Source organism: Ptychodera flava (genome assembly GCF_041260155.1).
Source record: "Ptychodera flava strain L36383 chromosome 3 unlocalized genomic scaffold, AS_Pfla_20210202 Scaffold_27__1_contigs__length_13241970_pilon, whole genome shotgun sequence".
In the NCBI taxonomy this organism is placed as follows: domain Eukaryota; kingdom Metazoa; phylum Hemichordata; class Enteropneusta; family Ptychoderidae; genus Ptychodera; species Ptychodera flava.
The window spans coordinates 1,139,285-1,157,771 of record NW_027248281.1 but is presented as its reverse complement, the minus strand read 5'-3'; the positions used below and the strand labels follow the sequence as shown (position 1 = coordinate 1,157,771).

Genomic DNA, 18,487 nt, shown 5'->3' with positions numbered 1-18,487 from the left:
TGATACATTGTCATCTATCTGGGACTACTGATACATTGTCATCTATCTGGGACAACTGATATATTGTCAGCTATCTGGGACTACTGATACATTGTCATCTATCTGGGACAACTGATACATTGTCATCTATCTGGGACAACTGATATATTGTCAGCTATCTGGGACTACTGATACATTGTCATCTATCTGGGACTACTGATACATTGTCATCTATCTGGGACTACTGATATATTGTCATCTATCTGGGACAACTGATATATTGTCAGCTATCTGGGACTACTGATAAATTGTCATCTATCTGGGACAACTGATATATTGTCAGCTATCTGGGACTACTGATACATTGTCAGCTATCTGGGACTACTGATACATTGTCAGCTATCTGGGACTACTGATACATTGTCATCTATCTGGGACTACTGATACATTGTCATCTATCTGGGACTACTGATAAATTGTCATCTATCTGGGACTACTGATACATTGTCAGCTATCTGGGACTACTGATAAATTGTCAGCTATCTGGGACTACTGATACATTGTCATCTATCTGGGACTACTGATACATTGTCATCTATCTGGGACTACTGATACATTGTCATCTATCTGGGACTACTGATACATTGTCATCTATCTGGGACTACTGATACATTGTCATCTATCTGGGACTACTGATACATTGTCATCTATCTGGGACTACTGATACATTGTCATCTATCTGGGACTACTGATACATTGTCATCTATCTGGGACAACTGATACATTGTCATCTATCTGGGACTACTGATAAATTGTCATCTATCTGGGACTACTGATACATTGTTATCTATCTGGGACTACTTATACATTGTCATCTATCTGGGACAACTGATACATTGTCATCTATCTGGGACTACTGATAAATTGTCATCTATCTGGGACTACTATTACATTGTCATCTATCTGGGACTACTGATACATTGTCATCTATCTGGGACTACTGATAAATTGTCATCTATCTGGGACTACTGATACATTGTCATCTATCTGGGACTACTGATAAATTGTCATCCATCTGGGACTACTGATACATTGTCATCTATCTGGGACTACTGATACATTGTCATCTATCTGGGACTACTGATACATTGTCATCTATCTGGGACTACTGATAAATTGTCATCTTTGTGGCACAATTGGTACATTACCATCTATGTGGCACTATTGGTACATTACAATCTATGTGGAACTATTGGTACATTACCATCTATCTGGCACTATTGGTACATTACCATCTATGTGGCACTATTGGTACATTACCATCTATGTGGCACTATTGCAATTACTGTCTATGTGGCACTTTTGGTACATTACTGTCTATGTGGAACTATTGGTACATTACCATCTAACTGGAACTATTGGTACATTACCATCTATGTGGCACTATTGGTACATTACCGTCTGTGTGGAACCATTGGTACATTACCGTCTATGTGGCACTATTGGTACATTACCATCTATGTGGAACTATTGGTACATTACCATCTATGTGGCACTATTGGTACATTACCATCTATGTGGCACTATTGGTACATTACCATCTATGTGGCACTATTGGTACATTACCATCTATGTGGCACTATTGGTACATTACCATCTATGTGGCACTATTGGTACATTACTGTCTATGTGGCACTTTTGGTACATTACCGTCTATGTGGAACTATTGGTACATTACCATCTAACTGGAACTATTGGTACATAACCATCTATGTGGCACTATTGGTACATTACCGTCTGTGTGGAACTATTGGTACATTACCATCTATGTGGCACTATTGGTACATTACCATCTATGTGGCACTATTGGTACATTACCATCTATGTGGCACTATTGGTACATTACCATCTATGTGGAACTATTGGTACATTACCATCTATGTGGCACTATTGGTACATAACCATCTATGTGGCACTATTGGTACATTACCGTCTGTGTGGAACTATTGGTACATTACCATCTATGTGGCACTATTGGTACATTACCATCTATGTGGCACTATTGGTACATTACTATCTATGTGGCACTATTGGTACATAACCATCTATGTGGCACTATTGGTACATTACCGTCTGTGTGGAACTATTGGTACATTTTTATTTTATTTTAAATATCTTTATTCAGGGTATCTCAATAAGCCTCGCAAACTAGTTGATCAGCTTCTTTCCATTGAGGCCCTCACTCAGTATAAAAAAAACAGCAAACACTCAATAAATATACATAGAATCACAAGGACAATAAATTACAGAACTGTGACAAAAATTACATACTCTACAGTAACTATACATAATGATCTTTATACAGTGATTTGAAGTGATTAAAAGTATTTGCCTGCTTTACGTGATCAGGTAATGAATTCCATAGCTTTCCACCTCTATGAGTAAACTTACGTGTTGCATAATTATTATGAGCTGGTTTAATGTAAACAGTGCTAGCATAACTGAAACGTGTATTGTATTTATGTGTATTGGAGACTCGTGTGAAGCATTCTAACAAATAGTGTGGAGCTATACCATGGTAACATTTAAACATCAATGAGCAAATATGAAAATTCTGTCTTTCTAGTAGCGAATACCAGTTTAAAGTTTGCCTTACTTGACATGACGGGGTGTAAGGGTGGCAATTTAGTATTAATTTACCAGCTCTATTATGTAATATTTGGAGTTTAGACAGTAACTTACTAGTACAGTTTGACCAAACGACATCCCCATAATCAAAAATTGGCAAAACCATAGATGTAACTAACATTTTGGCAGTTTTCTGCGGTAAAGCAGACCTGATTCTACGAATTATACCAAGCCTCTGTGAAATTTTTGCACTTATTTTGGCAATATGTGGGTCCCAGGTGAGAAGTTTGTCGAACCACAAACCCAAATATTTGAAAGTATCAACTTGTTCCAAAGATTCATTACTAACTTTGATATTTAAATTAGTTGAATCGCCGCGCAGTTTTCTACGCGGTCCAAACATCATACACTTTGTTTTCTTAACATTCAGTGTCAACTTGTTTTCGCTTAACCAATCATTGATTGACATCATATCTTCTTGCAGTTTAGTTTCAATTTCTTTAGTATCCTTTGAAGCGTAAAACAGGGCAGTGTCATCTGCATACAGAACCACTTTTGAGTTGCTAACCTGACCATGAAGGTCATTGATGTAAATGATAAATAATAAGGGGCCAAGGACGGATCCTTGAGGAACCCGTAGTCAACTGGGAGAAGATCAGAGGTCACACCATTTACAGAGACACATTGCTTTCTGTTGAATAAGTAGTTTTTAAACCAGGTATACTCATTGTCCTGCAGTCCAATAGCTGAAAGCTTATCTAAAAGAAGTGAAACATCAACGGTGTCGAATGCTTTCTTTAGATCTAGAAAGACGACACCCGTGTACAAACCCTTGTGCGTATTTTCTAAAATGTAGTCAGTGACATCTACAAGAGCAGTAGCAGTGGAATGAGATGGGCGGAACCCCGATTGATGTACACTAAGAAAATTATTTGAAGTTAAGTAGAAATACAGTTGTTGGTGGACAATTTTCTCAAATACTTTAAGGCAGATAGACAGCAATGATATAGGTCTATAGTTTGAAGTATCTAGTACTGACCCATCCTTATACACAGGACAGACCTTTGCAATTTTCCAATCATTGGGTAGATCACCCGTTACCGTCTATGTGGCACTATTGGTACATTACCATCTATGTGGCACTATTGGTACATTACCATCTATGTGGCACTATTGGTACATAACCATCTATGTGGCACTATTGGTACATAACCATCTATGTGGCACTATTGGTAAATTACCGTCTGTGTGGAACTATTGGTACATTACCATCTATGTGGCACTATTGGTACATTACCATCTATGTGGCACTATTGGTACATTACCATCTATGTTGCACTATTGGTACATTACCATCTATGTTGCACTATTGGTACATTACCATCTATGTGGCACTATTGGTACATTACCATCTATGTGGCACTATTGGTACATTACCATCTATGTGGCACTATTGGTACATTACCATTTATGTGGCACTATTGGTACATTACCATCTATGTGGCACTATTGGTACATTACCATCTATGTGGCACTATTGGTACATTACCATCTATGTGGCACTATTGGTACATTACCATCTATGTGGCACTATTGGTACATTACCATCTTTGTGGCACTATTGGTACATTACCGTCTGTGTGGAACTATTGGTACATTACCATCTATGTGGCACTATTGGTACATTACCATCTATGTGGAACTATTGGTACATTACCATCTATGTGGCACTATTGGTACATTACCATCTATGTGGCACTATTGGTACATTACCATCTATGTGGCACTATTGGTACATTACCATCTATGTGGCACTATTGGTACATTACCATCTATGTGGCACTATTGGTACATTACCATCTATGTGGCACTATTGGTACATTACCATCTATGTGGCACTATTGGTACATTACCATCTATGTGGCACTATTGGTACATTACCATCTATGTGGCACTATTGGTACATTACCATCTATGTGGCACTATTGGTACATTACCATCTATGTGGCACTATTGGTACATTACCATTTATGTGGCACTATTGGTACATTACCATCTATGTGGCACTATTGGTACATTACCATCTATGTGGCACTATTGGTACATTACTGTCTATGTGGCACTATTGGTACCTTACCATCTATGTGGCACTATTGGTACATTACCATCTATGTGGCACTATTGGTACATTACCATCTATGTGGCACTATAGGTACATTACCATTTATGTGGCACTATTGATACATTAACATCTATGTGGCACTATTGGTACATTACCATCTATGAGGCACTATTGGTACATTACCATCTATGAGGCACTTCCGATTCATGGTCATCTATCTGTCACCAACATATTGCCATCAATGTGGCACTACCAGTACATTGCCATTTACACATTATTACCACATTTATTATTTTAATAAAGATTGCTGAGACACATACGGTATATCAATGCAAAGAGTAGAAAAGCACAAGGTATATGGTACATTCAACAGTAACGCCCTAAAAAAGACAAATATGATTGACCATACTGTGTCTTCAGAATAGCTGTTGTTTTCATGATAAGTGGTTTATGAAGAAGGATGGGTAGAGAAGCAGAGGATTTTGTTCAATAATGTTGACTGTCATAGTTCTGACATTAGACAATTGATCAGCAACAGAGTTTTGTTATGGAGATATGTGCTATTACTCTTAAGTGATATTGCACTGAAATAAATATCTCTTGCAATATATAAATACCTTTGCATAGAGTGGCTCTGTTAAAAGTCCTTCTGGTGAGTTGTACTTGCTACCTCTTGATTCATCTGATCCACATAACAATTCCGCTAGGATTGGTGATGGACTTACATTCTGTCCACTTCCACTTTTGGTTCTTGTCAATGGTAACACCCTGACAACAACAGTGAACAAGAAATCATGAAAAAATCATGAAAACCAAAAAATTGCTTGGATTTGAGTCTTATTCATACATATACATGCTGTCTTAGCCCTTTCACCCCCATTTCCCTGCATAGAGGTCCAGATTTACCACAGAAAACAATGGGTTTGGACCAAACCATGGTGGTGAAAGGGTTAAGGTAGAACGCACCTCACGGACAGACATTCGGATTGTTTTTGAAATGAGTTCAGACATCTGCTCGTACTTTAAACTTCTCAGGGCGAAGTTTTATTGGCGTGAAATGCACGTCAGCCTACTAAAATTTGAACTGCAATAAATCGGGAAGTTTTTTCGTGAGAAAAAAATCGGGTTTTGCCTTCAAAAACAGTTTGGATCCACATATTTATTCTTCTCTTGTTCCTTGGTGTGCTTTAAAACCCAAATTCGTACGGCAAAGCTTGACCTTGTGATTGCTTCTTCCTTGTGCATTGGCCATTTTGAATTGAGCTTATGACAGCCGACAAGTGGAGTACGAACGATTTCATTGGCGGATATAAAGGTCACCACATAAAAGTCAGTGATTGCAGTATCAAATAGAATAGTCCATTGCAATTCCTATTTTTTTCAGGCAATACATGCTTGACGGTGCTATATGGCAATCGTGGTCGTGACTAGTCGCTCAAGTACTAAACTTTGATTCACATAAAAGCCATTGAATAGTTTGATTACATAGTTTGTGATACTTGTCCGAACCATTTCACAAGGTAAAAAAATATCTTGGCAATGAAAGAGTCAATTTTCCCAATAACGTAGCGCTTGAACTTGTGAGAGTAACTGGTCAATTTTGCTGGCTGCCGGCTCTTAATGAAACCCCTGTCTGTACATACCGTAAATACATGTTACATACAAACATTTTTACAGCATATAACCTCCCATATTAGACTGACCTATAAATATTAGCTTGCTCAACTTGATACTGCTGCTCATAATAACATAAACAAAAGTTTATTATATTCTAATTAAAGTAAACATGCCTTGCTTATTAAGTTCACATCATAAGTAAAACAGCCTGTCTGTCACTTTATAATGAAAATTCAGCTGTCACTGTGAATTTTCTTCACCTGTGTTTTTAATTTTTAATTACGCAGATTACAGTTTAATTTTTGAAAATATTATAGTACAGTGATGACAACAATGCAGCATTTATCATTATGAATGCAACACAAGTTGAAAATGACACAGCACGTTTTGTTGTGCACTTTTGTCTACAGTATGTGGATTTCTAGTAGCAACACAAACCTGTGAAGTGTCCATGTGTCAGATTCCGCTGTTTTTTCTGTGTAATTTCCAGGAAACACTCCAGAACATCCAGTTAGCCATGATGTTCCCTCAAACCATCCATCACTACTGTTCTGATACTCGGCACTTGACATGAAAATGTAATCATCACTAATGAGTTCCAATTCATCTGGTGATCTTGGTGTATGTGAATACAATACACGAAGAACCTGCAATAAGCAATACATTATTGAAATGAAGATATTTAAAAATATAGTCAGCTAGAGCTCCTAGAGCTGCTTGAAGAGAAAATCCAAATTCATTTTGTGAAATACTACCATGTAGACTTATCCATCATTGACTCTTTGGTTTGTCATTCTAATTACCAGGGCTCGTAATACTTTTTTCAACCACCTGTCCACTGGACAAGTCAAAATAAAAAGAGAAAAGTACCTGTCCAAAATGGCATAATTTACTCTAAGAAACTATGCCAGTTTCAATTCAATTCAACAAACTCATGCCTGTATCATATACAAACTGGCGTAACAGCGGTGTCAAGATAGCTCTGAGAATCTCCCAATCTAAGAGATTTGAGACATGACCTTAGATAAATCAATATGGCTGCCTCCTGTAAACAGTGATTAGATATTATCAAATTTTCTTTTACTTTTTTTCTGACAGGTAAATATCCAAATAATGATTTTCAAAATTGTAAAAGGTACTGTATATGCTGTAACAGCGTTTCGGTTAACGCAAAATCCTGCGTATTTTACACAAAATAGTCTGAAATACGCAAAAAAAATCATGACTGCGTAAACTAATTAATACGCCTTGATAAATGCCGCCCAGTGACATGGACGTACGTGGCTCACACTACATTGCCTCAACGTGGTTCAATGCAGGACAAAAATAGAACATATGCACCTGCTTGCAAGTGACATTTATCATGATATTGCAACATTTTAGACTTTAGCAGACGGCAACTCTTTAGGAAACCTTGTATTTCATCATCACAAAGCATCGTGTCAATCAGTTCTGTATAGACAATGACACTACAGGTGCAAAAAATTCGAGAATTCATCAAGTCTACGTTGTTGGTAACACAATACAGTTAATCATGGTCATTAGGTCGCATGTTATTTGGAAAGTGTTTACGGGTGACGATTTACACTCTGTAGGGTTGCATCTTGAGAGGTCCCGCTGGACTTTGATCAGTATCTGCTTTTTGTTGGCCCTTTGCAAACACTAATTTCATTGTCAGAAAGTATTTTCTTTGAAACTTTGAACATGAAGTCATTAGGCTGCTCAACGATCATATACGAGACATGCATCACGGCATTCATTGCAAGCGTTCAGCTACTATACCTTGAAGCCCCCAATGTTATTGTTTTTTGTTGATAGAGCATGCGCATTAAAGGAAACCGCCAAGTTCGACAGAAAAGACTGCCTAACTCACTTCAGATACCGATTCCCACCGACACCGTACGAGTTGTTGATACCTTTTACGCAAATAAGAACCAAGTTGCGTAAAATCATACGCAAGTTTTGAAATTGTAACGGAAACGCTGTTATATAAATTTAAACTTATGAATATTTGCTGTAGTCAATAGGTTGAAATACTGGTTGCAGGCTGAAAAAACCTACCTGTCCACTTGGACAAGTACTTTTCAAAACTACTTGTCCCAGGCCAATTTTCACTTGTCCGGGACAGGCAGACAGGTAATATTTCGAGCCCTGATTACCTCGATTTCAATTTCTCAATTCTAAATCTGATTGTTACTTTTCATGTCAAAAGTTGGTATTTTGAATGGGATATTTTTTCATTTCCGGAAATGAGTTCAAACTCTAAGTATGATGAAAGTGAATTCTGTTATGGTATGTATGAATAACTATTTTATCATCAACTGACATGAATGGTCATCATGACACAGTATTTCAATTTATAACCAAATTTAAAGACTTTTTTGACATCATACTTTGACTTTTAGGTTGCTGACTCTAACCACGTAAAACCATATCTGCCGTTTGTTTTTAAATGTGATGGAGAAATGCCAAGAAATACATGTACCTAACTCACAGAAATACCCCTGGGACAAATTTGGCCATTTTTAATGAATTTTGTTTGATACGAGACTCTATTTATATTGTTTGACATGTTGAAAGATACTTAATGAATGGGTAAGCATGCATATATACTATCATATACGATCCTGGTTTTAGACATGATAGATAAAACCATGGTGAGAAAGAATAAATGGTCTGTACCATTAATTTGACTATTCACTGCTGTGAGCAGGAAAGAGAATTATATGGCTCCAGATCGAGAATGCAATGTTACAGTTTTTGGATTCAAATAGCGTGGAAGCCCAGACAAACATTGAACATTGCGGTAAAGAGCAAGAAGGTGGTTTTATATATCCTTGAAGCCATCTATGGTCACTATTTGGGTCAAATATTGATTTGACGGGGGATTTTTGCCATCGAGAAATTTGTAGAAAATGGCCGATTTTGTCCCTTTAACACAAGTCCACACTCGCCATTGAAAACACTGAAGTTGTGCCAAACAATGGTGGTGAAGGTTCAGTAACAACAGTATATTGTACTGGATGACTACACATGACATGGTGATCAAAGTCAAATGATCCAAGTAAAATTCATCTCACACTAATCAGTATTTTCAATGGACCAAGATTTATTATGTCCATGTTTGTCAGATATCTATGAGATGGTAGCAATCGATAAACACTCTCAATAGTTCAGCCTCAGCTCTTTCAATTTCATCATTAGCACTTTAACGACATCTGCAAATTTTCAGTTAATTTGCATATTACGCCGTTTATTCAGTATCACAACTGGAGAATCCATCCAAGCATAGCTTTGATGATATCATAATGCAGCAGAAACTCTCTGCAAAGTAGACATGTTTCTCGTTGTTGTCTTTGATGGAAAAAATAATCGAAATGAGGAAATTGTCTTACTTCTGCCTTTGCAATCCGTGGATCCCTGGAATACAATCGGAATTCCCACCGTGCTGGCCCTTTGAAGTCTAATTCTTTGGATAACTTAACTAAGACATCAAAGTGACTTGAATGAAATTGATAGGCTAACGTCAGATGGAGCTGTTTCTTGTGAGGCTCTATCTTTGTGCCTGGACATGTTAAACAGATAAAAAAGTAAACAAAGGTACAATTTTGTAAATGTACACAGAGAAATATCAACAGACTCAAAAGACAACCGACTAAATGTCATTTAATGTATACACAAAACTCTAAATATTGAATATTGAGCTAGATAGTTGTCATTTTATATACACATAATTCTGTGACAACCGATAGTTGTCATGTTATATACACACAATTCTGTGACAACCGATAGTTGTCATGTTATGCATACACAATTCTGTGATAACCAGATAGATGTCATGTTATGCACACACAATTCTGTGATAACCAGATAGTTGTCATGTTATACACACACAATTCTGTGATAACCAGATAGATGTCATGTTATGCATACACAATTCTGTGATAACCAGATAGATGTCATGTTATGCACACACAATTCTGTGATAACCGATAGTTGTCATGTTATGCACACACAATTCTGTGATAACCGATAGTTGTCATGTTATGCACACACAATTCTGTGATAACCAGATAGATGTCATGTTATGCATACACAATTCTGTGATAACCAGATAGATGTCATGTTATGCATACACAATTCTGTGAATACCAGATAGTTGTCATGTTATGCACACACAATTCTGTGATAACCGATAGTTGTCATGTTATGCACACACAATTCTGTGATAACCAGATAGTTGTCATGTTATACACACACAATTCTGTGATAACCAGATAGATGTCATGTTATGCATACACAATTCTGTGATAACCAGATAGATGTCATGTTATGCATACACAATTCTGTGATAACCAGATAGTTGTCATGTTATGCACACACAATTCTGTGATAACCGATAGTTGTCATGTTATGCACACACAATTCTGTGATAACCGATAGTTGTCATGTTATGCATACACAATTCTGTGATAACCAGATAGATGTCATGTTATGCATACACAATTCTGTGATAACCAGATAGATGTCATGTTATGCATACACAATTCTGTGATAACCAGATAGTTGTCATGTTATGCACACACAATTCTGTGATAACCAGATAGTTGTCATGTTATGCACACACAATTCTGTGATAACCAGATAGATGTCATGTTATGCACACACAATTCTGTGATAACCAGATAGTTGTCATGTTATGCACACACAATTCTGTGATAACCAGATAGATGTCATGTTATGCATACACAATTCTGTGAATACCAGATAGTTGTCATGTTATGCACACACAATTCTGTGAAAACCGACTGCATGTCATTTTGTTTAATTTTGCAATGTTTCATTGGGTGTGCATTAATTATTCACATTAAATCCATTTAATTGTTTTTTTTCTCTGTACAATAAATAAATAGATGTATAAATAAAGTATAGATACAGTATAAAGTAAGCGACATAAGTGATGTAGTAGGGGTTGCCACTATTTCAAATGAGACTGTAATTTGTTATTTTTCTTTGCAATAAAATATTCAATATGATAGATTCTCTTGACAAAGGAAAGTACACCTCTATAATTTGGTTTGCATTTTACAGTAGTAAATAAATATGTTTTCTAATAAGTAAACAAATAAAGTTGACTAAACAATGTATGGATCAGATAAAATTTGACATAGTCTACTTGGTCTACCAGTAAGGTTCAATGGTTGTCCCCAGACAAAAATTATATCTCTCCATAAAGCTACAGTATAGTAACACTGGTGAAAAAGATGTTTCAGAGTTTCTGGGGCGACACCACACAAAGTACACAACTCAGATGGAAATTTCTGAGGATTTAATTTGTGAAGTTTTTCATTAGTAAACAAAATATTGTGAAGAATTTTATACTGAAATTCTCTTAATTTACAATCTACTGACATTTTGTAAATCAACTTGTATAATTTGTCCCACTGTACATTGTTGACGTTGAGGACCTCTTAAAGTTGTCTTTGACTCACAGGTACAGTAAAGATCCTCTCTATTAACATGTGTTTTATTTCAGACTTAGAAAGTGAATATAACAGTGTTTGACAACCAGAAAAAGAAAAACTAACTTCATCAATTGTATTTCCTTATTCTTTAACTCCTCGGGGATGGCAGATAAAATACCCAGCCACTGTAATCTATGGATTTTCTTGAACAATTTTCTTGAACAATTGTTGTCCAGAGAATCACTCCACTCTCATCAAATAAGTATGAAATATTCTAGAAAGACTTTCCATGGATGTGAAAATTCATTGTTTAACAAACGATTAACCCACAAGATTCTCTGTTGTTTTTTCATAATATGTAAGTTGGGCATGTTTAAGCTGCCTTGGCCCACATCTCCGGTCATAGTTTTCCTCCGACTTTATCTTTCCCTTCCCATAGAAAATCAAACAGCATTCCGTGAACGTCTTGGAGAATGTAACAAAACTGTGAAATACCAAATGTTTTGATAATTTGAACCTTACCAAATAAAGATAAATTCCTACTTTTCCAAAGGTTGAGCATTTTTTCATATTTTCTATAGAGTTACTGAAGTTCCTTCTCTTAGCTTCTGACTACATTTCATTTCACGTACACACAATACTGGGACCAAGGAACAGCAAATGAGTATGTTTCGAATTCTGCAGTAAGTGTTCCGCATACTGTCCTTGTGCAACTTTATTTTTAAAGGCTGTCAACATCAAAACTTTTTGAAACAAAAATGGCTGCAAGGTAACTATGTTGGATTAAATTACAAAACAAATACATATGCATATTTACTTCAATGTAATTGCGCCAAGTTTGTCTGACATTCACTCAGGCATGTCAGTCAATGACTCAAAATGGACGGACAGATAGTGAGAGCACAATCTACAAGTATTGGTACCCCAGACTACATCCCATGAAAACCAATCAGACATAGTTACCGTATCTCACTAACCATGAATTAGATAAGGAACTGCTGAGAAACTTCTGTGTCTGGATGAATTAATGGGTAGACCCAACATATACCAGTTCCCTTGGACTACTTCCAAAGTAGTCTTACTTTTCATAAAGTTGTAATTATAAAACCCAGTAGCACTACTCAGTGAATAAGGCAAGTGATATCTCTCTTGAAACAATAAAATTACGAAAAAATTTTATGACAAGAACTTTGCCTTACCAGATAATTTATCAGCCTCAACAGCAAAGTCCTGACAAACTTGTCTCATAAAATCTGCACTTTTATCATCTAAGAAGAGGCCAATGTAATTTGGTGAATCAAAATACTCCAACAGTACATTTTCTGGACTGTAACTTTGGTATTTGTCCACAGCCTTCTGAAGAGCATGCTCTAGATGGGCCACATTGCTATCTTCACACTGAAATACAAAGTAATCTTATTAGTACCAAGTTATTGTTGATGACATAAAACCACTTTAATTAGTAGTTGTTATTTTATTCATAGCAGGAGCAACGGGCTTTCGCCCAGATACAGCCCCCATAAGAATAACAAAGTCTACAAAGCAAAATATCATAATTTTCATAACGAAACAACATAAAAAATATTAAATGCTAAAAAACTCAAACAACTTAGTTGGAAAAACATCCATTAAAATAACATTATAGTATATAAATAGTATATAAATAAAAAAATAAAAATAACACAACATATTACATGGCAGAATGTAAATTGAGACGCATAATATTAGGAAACTCTTGGTAAGAACAGTTAAAAATATCCATGTCATGTTAACATACAAAACTGTTAAAATGATTCATCGATCGTTGTAAAAAAGATGACGAGTAAACTTTATTCTGGAAATATGTGGTTTGAATGTTGCTTTGAAACGGAGTGAATGAGATAGAACTGCAAAATTGATACCACAAAGAATATCTGGACAGTAGTAAAATGAAAGTATAAATTTAAAAAAGAAAGATGCATCTAAAAACTGTCGATGTGATTCTAGGCTAGGCAACTGGAAAAAGGAGGTTAGAAAATTGTAATTGTAAATCAATCTTATATCCAAGCAAAATGAAATGCTCCATCTCATAATGACATTTGCACCAACTTTGAAAGTGATGGGATAAACAGTTTCAAAGAAGAGTCTTTGACAAAAAATGGCAAAAATTGCCCAAAAATACAAATATGCAAATGTTACCATGATTTCAAAGGATCCTATTATGGTCATCCTTAGGGACCTATAAATCAAATTTCAAAGCAATAGGACCTTTGGTTTTAGATATTTTTGGACAAAAGTAGAAAACATAAGGCCATTGTCCCTGAAGCTACTATAGACATGGATACAAAATTAAGTATTTCCTGAATGTATGAAATTATCTCATTAAAGTCATCCTAGGGACCTGTATACCAAATATTAAAGCAGTCTGACCAGTGGTTTTGAAAAACCAAGCGACCTAACAGTTGACAGAGCTCCACTGTGTTATGTAGAGAATAACTTTTTGTGACACATGTTGATGATGGTGGATATCTTTGATAGCTCATTTCAGGAAGGCCTGACCAAAAATGGCAAAATTAGCTGCAAAAATACAAAATTGAAGATTTCATCATAATCTTAATACATCTAATAATTCTACACTAAAATTATTTCGGCTTTCTTGATTTCCTAATACAGGGCTGTCAATTATAGCCGGTCAACGGCGGCAAATCGCCGTCTGACACAGGTCTTGCCGCCGCCTGTTTTCCCTATCCAAGGCCTGCAAAATGATATCTTTACACACGTTATGAATTCTTTCCTGTCCCAATTCTACTGTTGGCTGCGCTGTGCTACAGAGGCACAACCCCTAGGGCTCATTGGTAGCCGGTTTCTGCAATCGGTTCTGTCAAAAAGCTTTGCATGTTCTGATTGGTTTTCAGACGAACACGATCGATATGGCTACAAAAAGAACGACAGCCACGTTGGATTTTGGGTCCAAAAAAGACCCCGAAAGGCTTACATGAACTTTGGAGATAAAAGTAATGTCAATATTTGTACATCATTTTATTTTCCTGAAGAATTTTAGTGATCGGGGTTCAATCTATCAATGGTATAGCATGCATTGTAGATTTCAAGCCGCATCGGAGCAAAGTGTCATCGCATTACGTGTATTTAGGAGACTGGAATTTTGATTTGTTTTCCCTTTTGCAGATTGTGAACACTCTTTACAATGAGTAACAATTGTTTACTCATACCCAAAAAAATTTTGTGGGGGTTGACATAATTTTTAATGAGTTTTGACTGCCACTGAATTTGTTTGCACCAAGCCTCAGTTCTATGAAACATATACTTAGTACATGCTGTATGGTTGTTTCGAAGGCCCGAGTATTGAAGTTTGATAAATATTTTCCGACATCCGAAATCTTTTCTCAAAAGCAAATATCAGTATTCCGATCCTTCAAAATCATTTACCAACACCAGCATAGTAGTACATGCTGTGTACTGTGGTTGTTTTGAAGGCCCGAGTATTGAAGTTTGATAAATATTTTCCGACACCCGAAATCTTTTCTCAAAAGCAAATATCGGTATTCCGATCCTTCAAAATCATTTATCGAGACCGACATTTTTAATGTTTAAGACAATCACAAAATTCAGCTAGGCTTGACTTTCGCAGTATCTTGCACATACGTGCGGCGGTAAACCATGTTTTGAATATGGATATCATGCATGTAGTGAACCTACCCACTTGGCTGGCATGGTTTTCGACAAAACTCGGACTACTGTGAGGGGTATCAGAATAAAATATTCATCAGGAGAAAAGATTTGATCATTAACTTTCACGCATAAGGATTTACTACGTAAATAAATCAACGTATTCTCAATCTTGTTGATTGAGAGGCCGAAGGACAACGAAGCCATGCAATTTCATTAGCAGATGTAATTATGAGTATGTAATTATTGGTATGACGTGGCGTCTACTCAAATTGTCTCTTATGGTCACGTATTTACCCCTTTAAATTTTCACAAGTAGCCGGTAACTCTGAGGAGAGGTCTTGAAGCAGACAAAGTGAAATTTCAGCAGTATCAGCCAGACGAAGATCAGAAATTTCTGTCAGTATGACATCAGTTTTGCAGTGGGGACAAGATTTGTTTTTAATAACGATTAGCTGTTTTTGAATGGGAACATATTACAATTGTTGAATTACTTTCTGCAGAATCAGTGATGTTGTTTCTTAAGAAATAGTTTCTGAAGCTACCGTTTCATCAGCCTGAGAATCACACAATATTGAGGTATTGTCAGCTGGTACTGCCATACAAGCCTTGGTCTTAGATGAGTACTACAGTGATTCTGATTATGGTTCAGATTATGATCTTTATTAAGCAGGTTTTAATTCAACAGACTTTGTATGCAAATAATAACCTGGTATATCAATAAATATATAAACTCTGTAATACTTTCTGTTTGTCTTTCATAATTTATTTCACAAGATCCAATTTCATGTTACTTTTGATACTTCAGTTAGGCACCGTAAAATATATTCTTTGTTTGCTGTCCACGTGCGGGTAGGTTTTTGGACGAAATCTGAAAAACAAACACAGATCGTTGTGCCCTTCCTTTGTTCGCAATGTCGCAGCAATTTACTTAAATGTCGCAAAAACGTAAATGTCGTACGATCGTTCCAATACAAATCAGATTACCTATCGTAAAGGGGTACATCAACTGCTGTACATAAAGTGTACATGTGCACCTCCTGTTGTTGTTGTATGGCCGCCATGCGGCCATATTGAATCATACTGTGAAACAAATAAACATACATATGTATGACATAAGTCAATGTCCTTGTACAAACTTTGAATAAAATTGGTTGATACATGTCTGAGTTATGGTTCAGCACATGGAAAAATTGTAACAAAATGGCCACCACGTGACCATATTGAATTGTATTGTAAAACAAATTGACATGACATATGTATGATAAAAGTTGATGTACTTGTACCAACTTACACTAAAATCAGTTGAGAAGTGCCTGAATGATGGCTCTTTACATGAAAAAAGTCATAAGAAAATGGCAGCATGGCGGCCATATTGGATCGTATCACAAAACAAATTGATGTGCATACGTATGACAAGGAGTAATCCTTGTACAAGGTTTGAATAAAATCGCTCCAGGCATCTCTGAGATATCTGTGTGAACGGACACAGGCACACACGGATGCAAGCTTGCATGCACGGACATGACTAAAGCTATAAGTCCCCCCAGTGTCCATGGGGACTAAAAAAAAACATTCACACAGGAAGTACCGTACTTGAATTTGGATGAATGATGACCTACTACATGTACATTTTACCTGTGTACCAAATTTGAAAGCATGGTAAGAAAGTACCAAAAGATAGGCAAATTTTGTCTTCAGTTCACCAAGTCATTTTCAGGTCACTCCTGGGAACCTACACACCCAATTTGAAAGTAATGGCATACACAGTTTTAAAGATGACTTTTTGACCAAAAATGGCCCCAAAATATGAATTTCATCACAATTTCAATGAATCCTATTTTGGTCATTACAAGAAATCTGTGCACCAAATTTTAAAGCAGTTCGGACCATTGATTTTAGAGAAAATTTTTTCACTAAAATTGCAAAAAATAAAGAAAAAATTGATTAACAAGTCATCGTTGATGACACAGTCCCCACTTGTAAATTGGTAATTTGATTACAGGTCCTTGGAGAGTGAGGATAAAGTCCTGTTCATTAACTGGGTCTGTGATTAAAAATACCGCAATACATATGAGGCTTAATGGCCGAGAATGAGCTCCATGGTGGTGAAAATGTAAAACCAATCTGGGCTGCCACCCTAATTACAACAAATCATCGTTGATGACACAGTCCCCATGTTTTAACGGGTACTTTGATTACAAGTCCTTGGCGAGGATAGAGTCCTGTTCATTAATTAGATCTGTGACTAAAGATGAGTTCCATGGTAGTGAAAACGTAAAACCAATGTGAACTGCCACCCTAATTACATAGGGTCATTAAATAAGTCAATTAGTAATTAATCAACAGGATGCTGCCAAACATTTTCGCATCCTATTATAACACTGACAGATTATCACGTGTACCATATTTCATAAACGATACCGCCAAGTGTCAATGAACTGTATTACAACACTGTGAGATCAACATCTTTACACAGTTTCATCAAATTTGATGATGTTTCTGGACATATCATTCTGATTAGGAAAGTTCATTACATATGTTAATTAAATATTAATTGACATAACACTGCATAGTGTCTTTATTCAATGTTGAAGCAATATGAGCTCAACATCTGTATCAAGTGTTTGATGGACCATTTCTCGCCATATCAACCTAATTATAAAAATTTATTCAATATGCAAATCAGCAGTTAATTGACATGATACTATTACATATTTTTGCATGCCATAGCACTACTGGACGATCGACATCTGTAACACCAGGGCTTATTTTTTGAAAATGGCAGGAGAGCTAAAATTCACTCTCCTGAAACTATCCAGGCGAGTGGTAGGCGAGTGACTTAGCAGCTCCCCTGAAAATAGTCAGGCGAGTGAAAAGAAAAATTGTGTCATCTCTTGTGATTTGAATATGGCACTGCTGACATTAGGAGAGTGACTGGACAGGTCCCCTGAAAACAGTATGGAGAGTGCATGAATAAAATTTTTAATGAAAGCAATATGCAAGAGCT

At 36.3% G+C, this 18,487-nt stretch overlaps 1 protein-coding gene across 1 annotated transcript in view; it reads right to left on the bottom strand.

Annotated features, from left to right (window-relative positions):
• Positions 1-18,487, bottom strand: part of LOC139126159 (ubiquitin-associated and SH3 domain-containing protein B-like) — a 64,014-nt gene that overhangs the window by 31,937 nt on the left and 13,590 nt on the right. Inside the window, exons 4-7 of the mRNA XM_070692206.1 lie at positions 13,011-13,209; positions 9,742-9,911; positions 6,785-6,993; positions 5,347-5,497 (exon numbers count right to left, since the gene is read on the bottom strand). Coding sequence (XP_070548307.1) covers positions 5,347-5,497; positions 6,785-6,993; positions 9,742-9,911; positions 13,011-13,209 — 729 coding nt within the window. The remainder of the gene's footprint in view (positions 1-5,346; positions 5,498-6,784; positions 6,994-9,741; positions 9,912-13,010; positions 13,210-18,487) is intronic.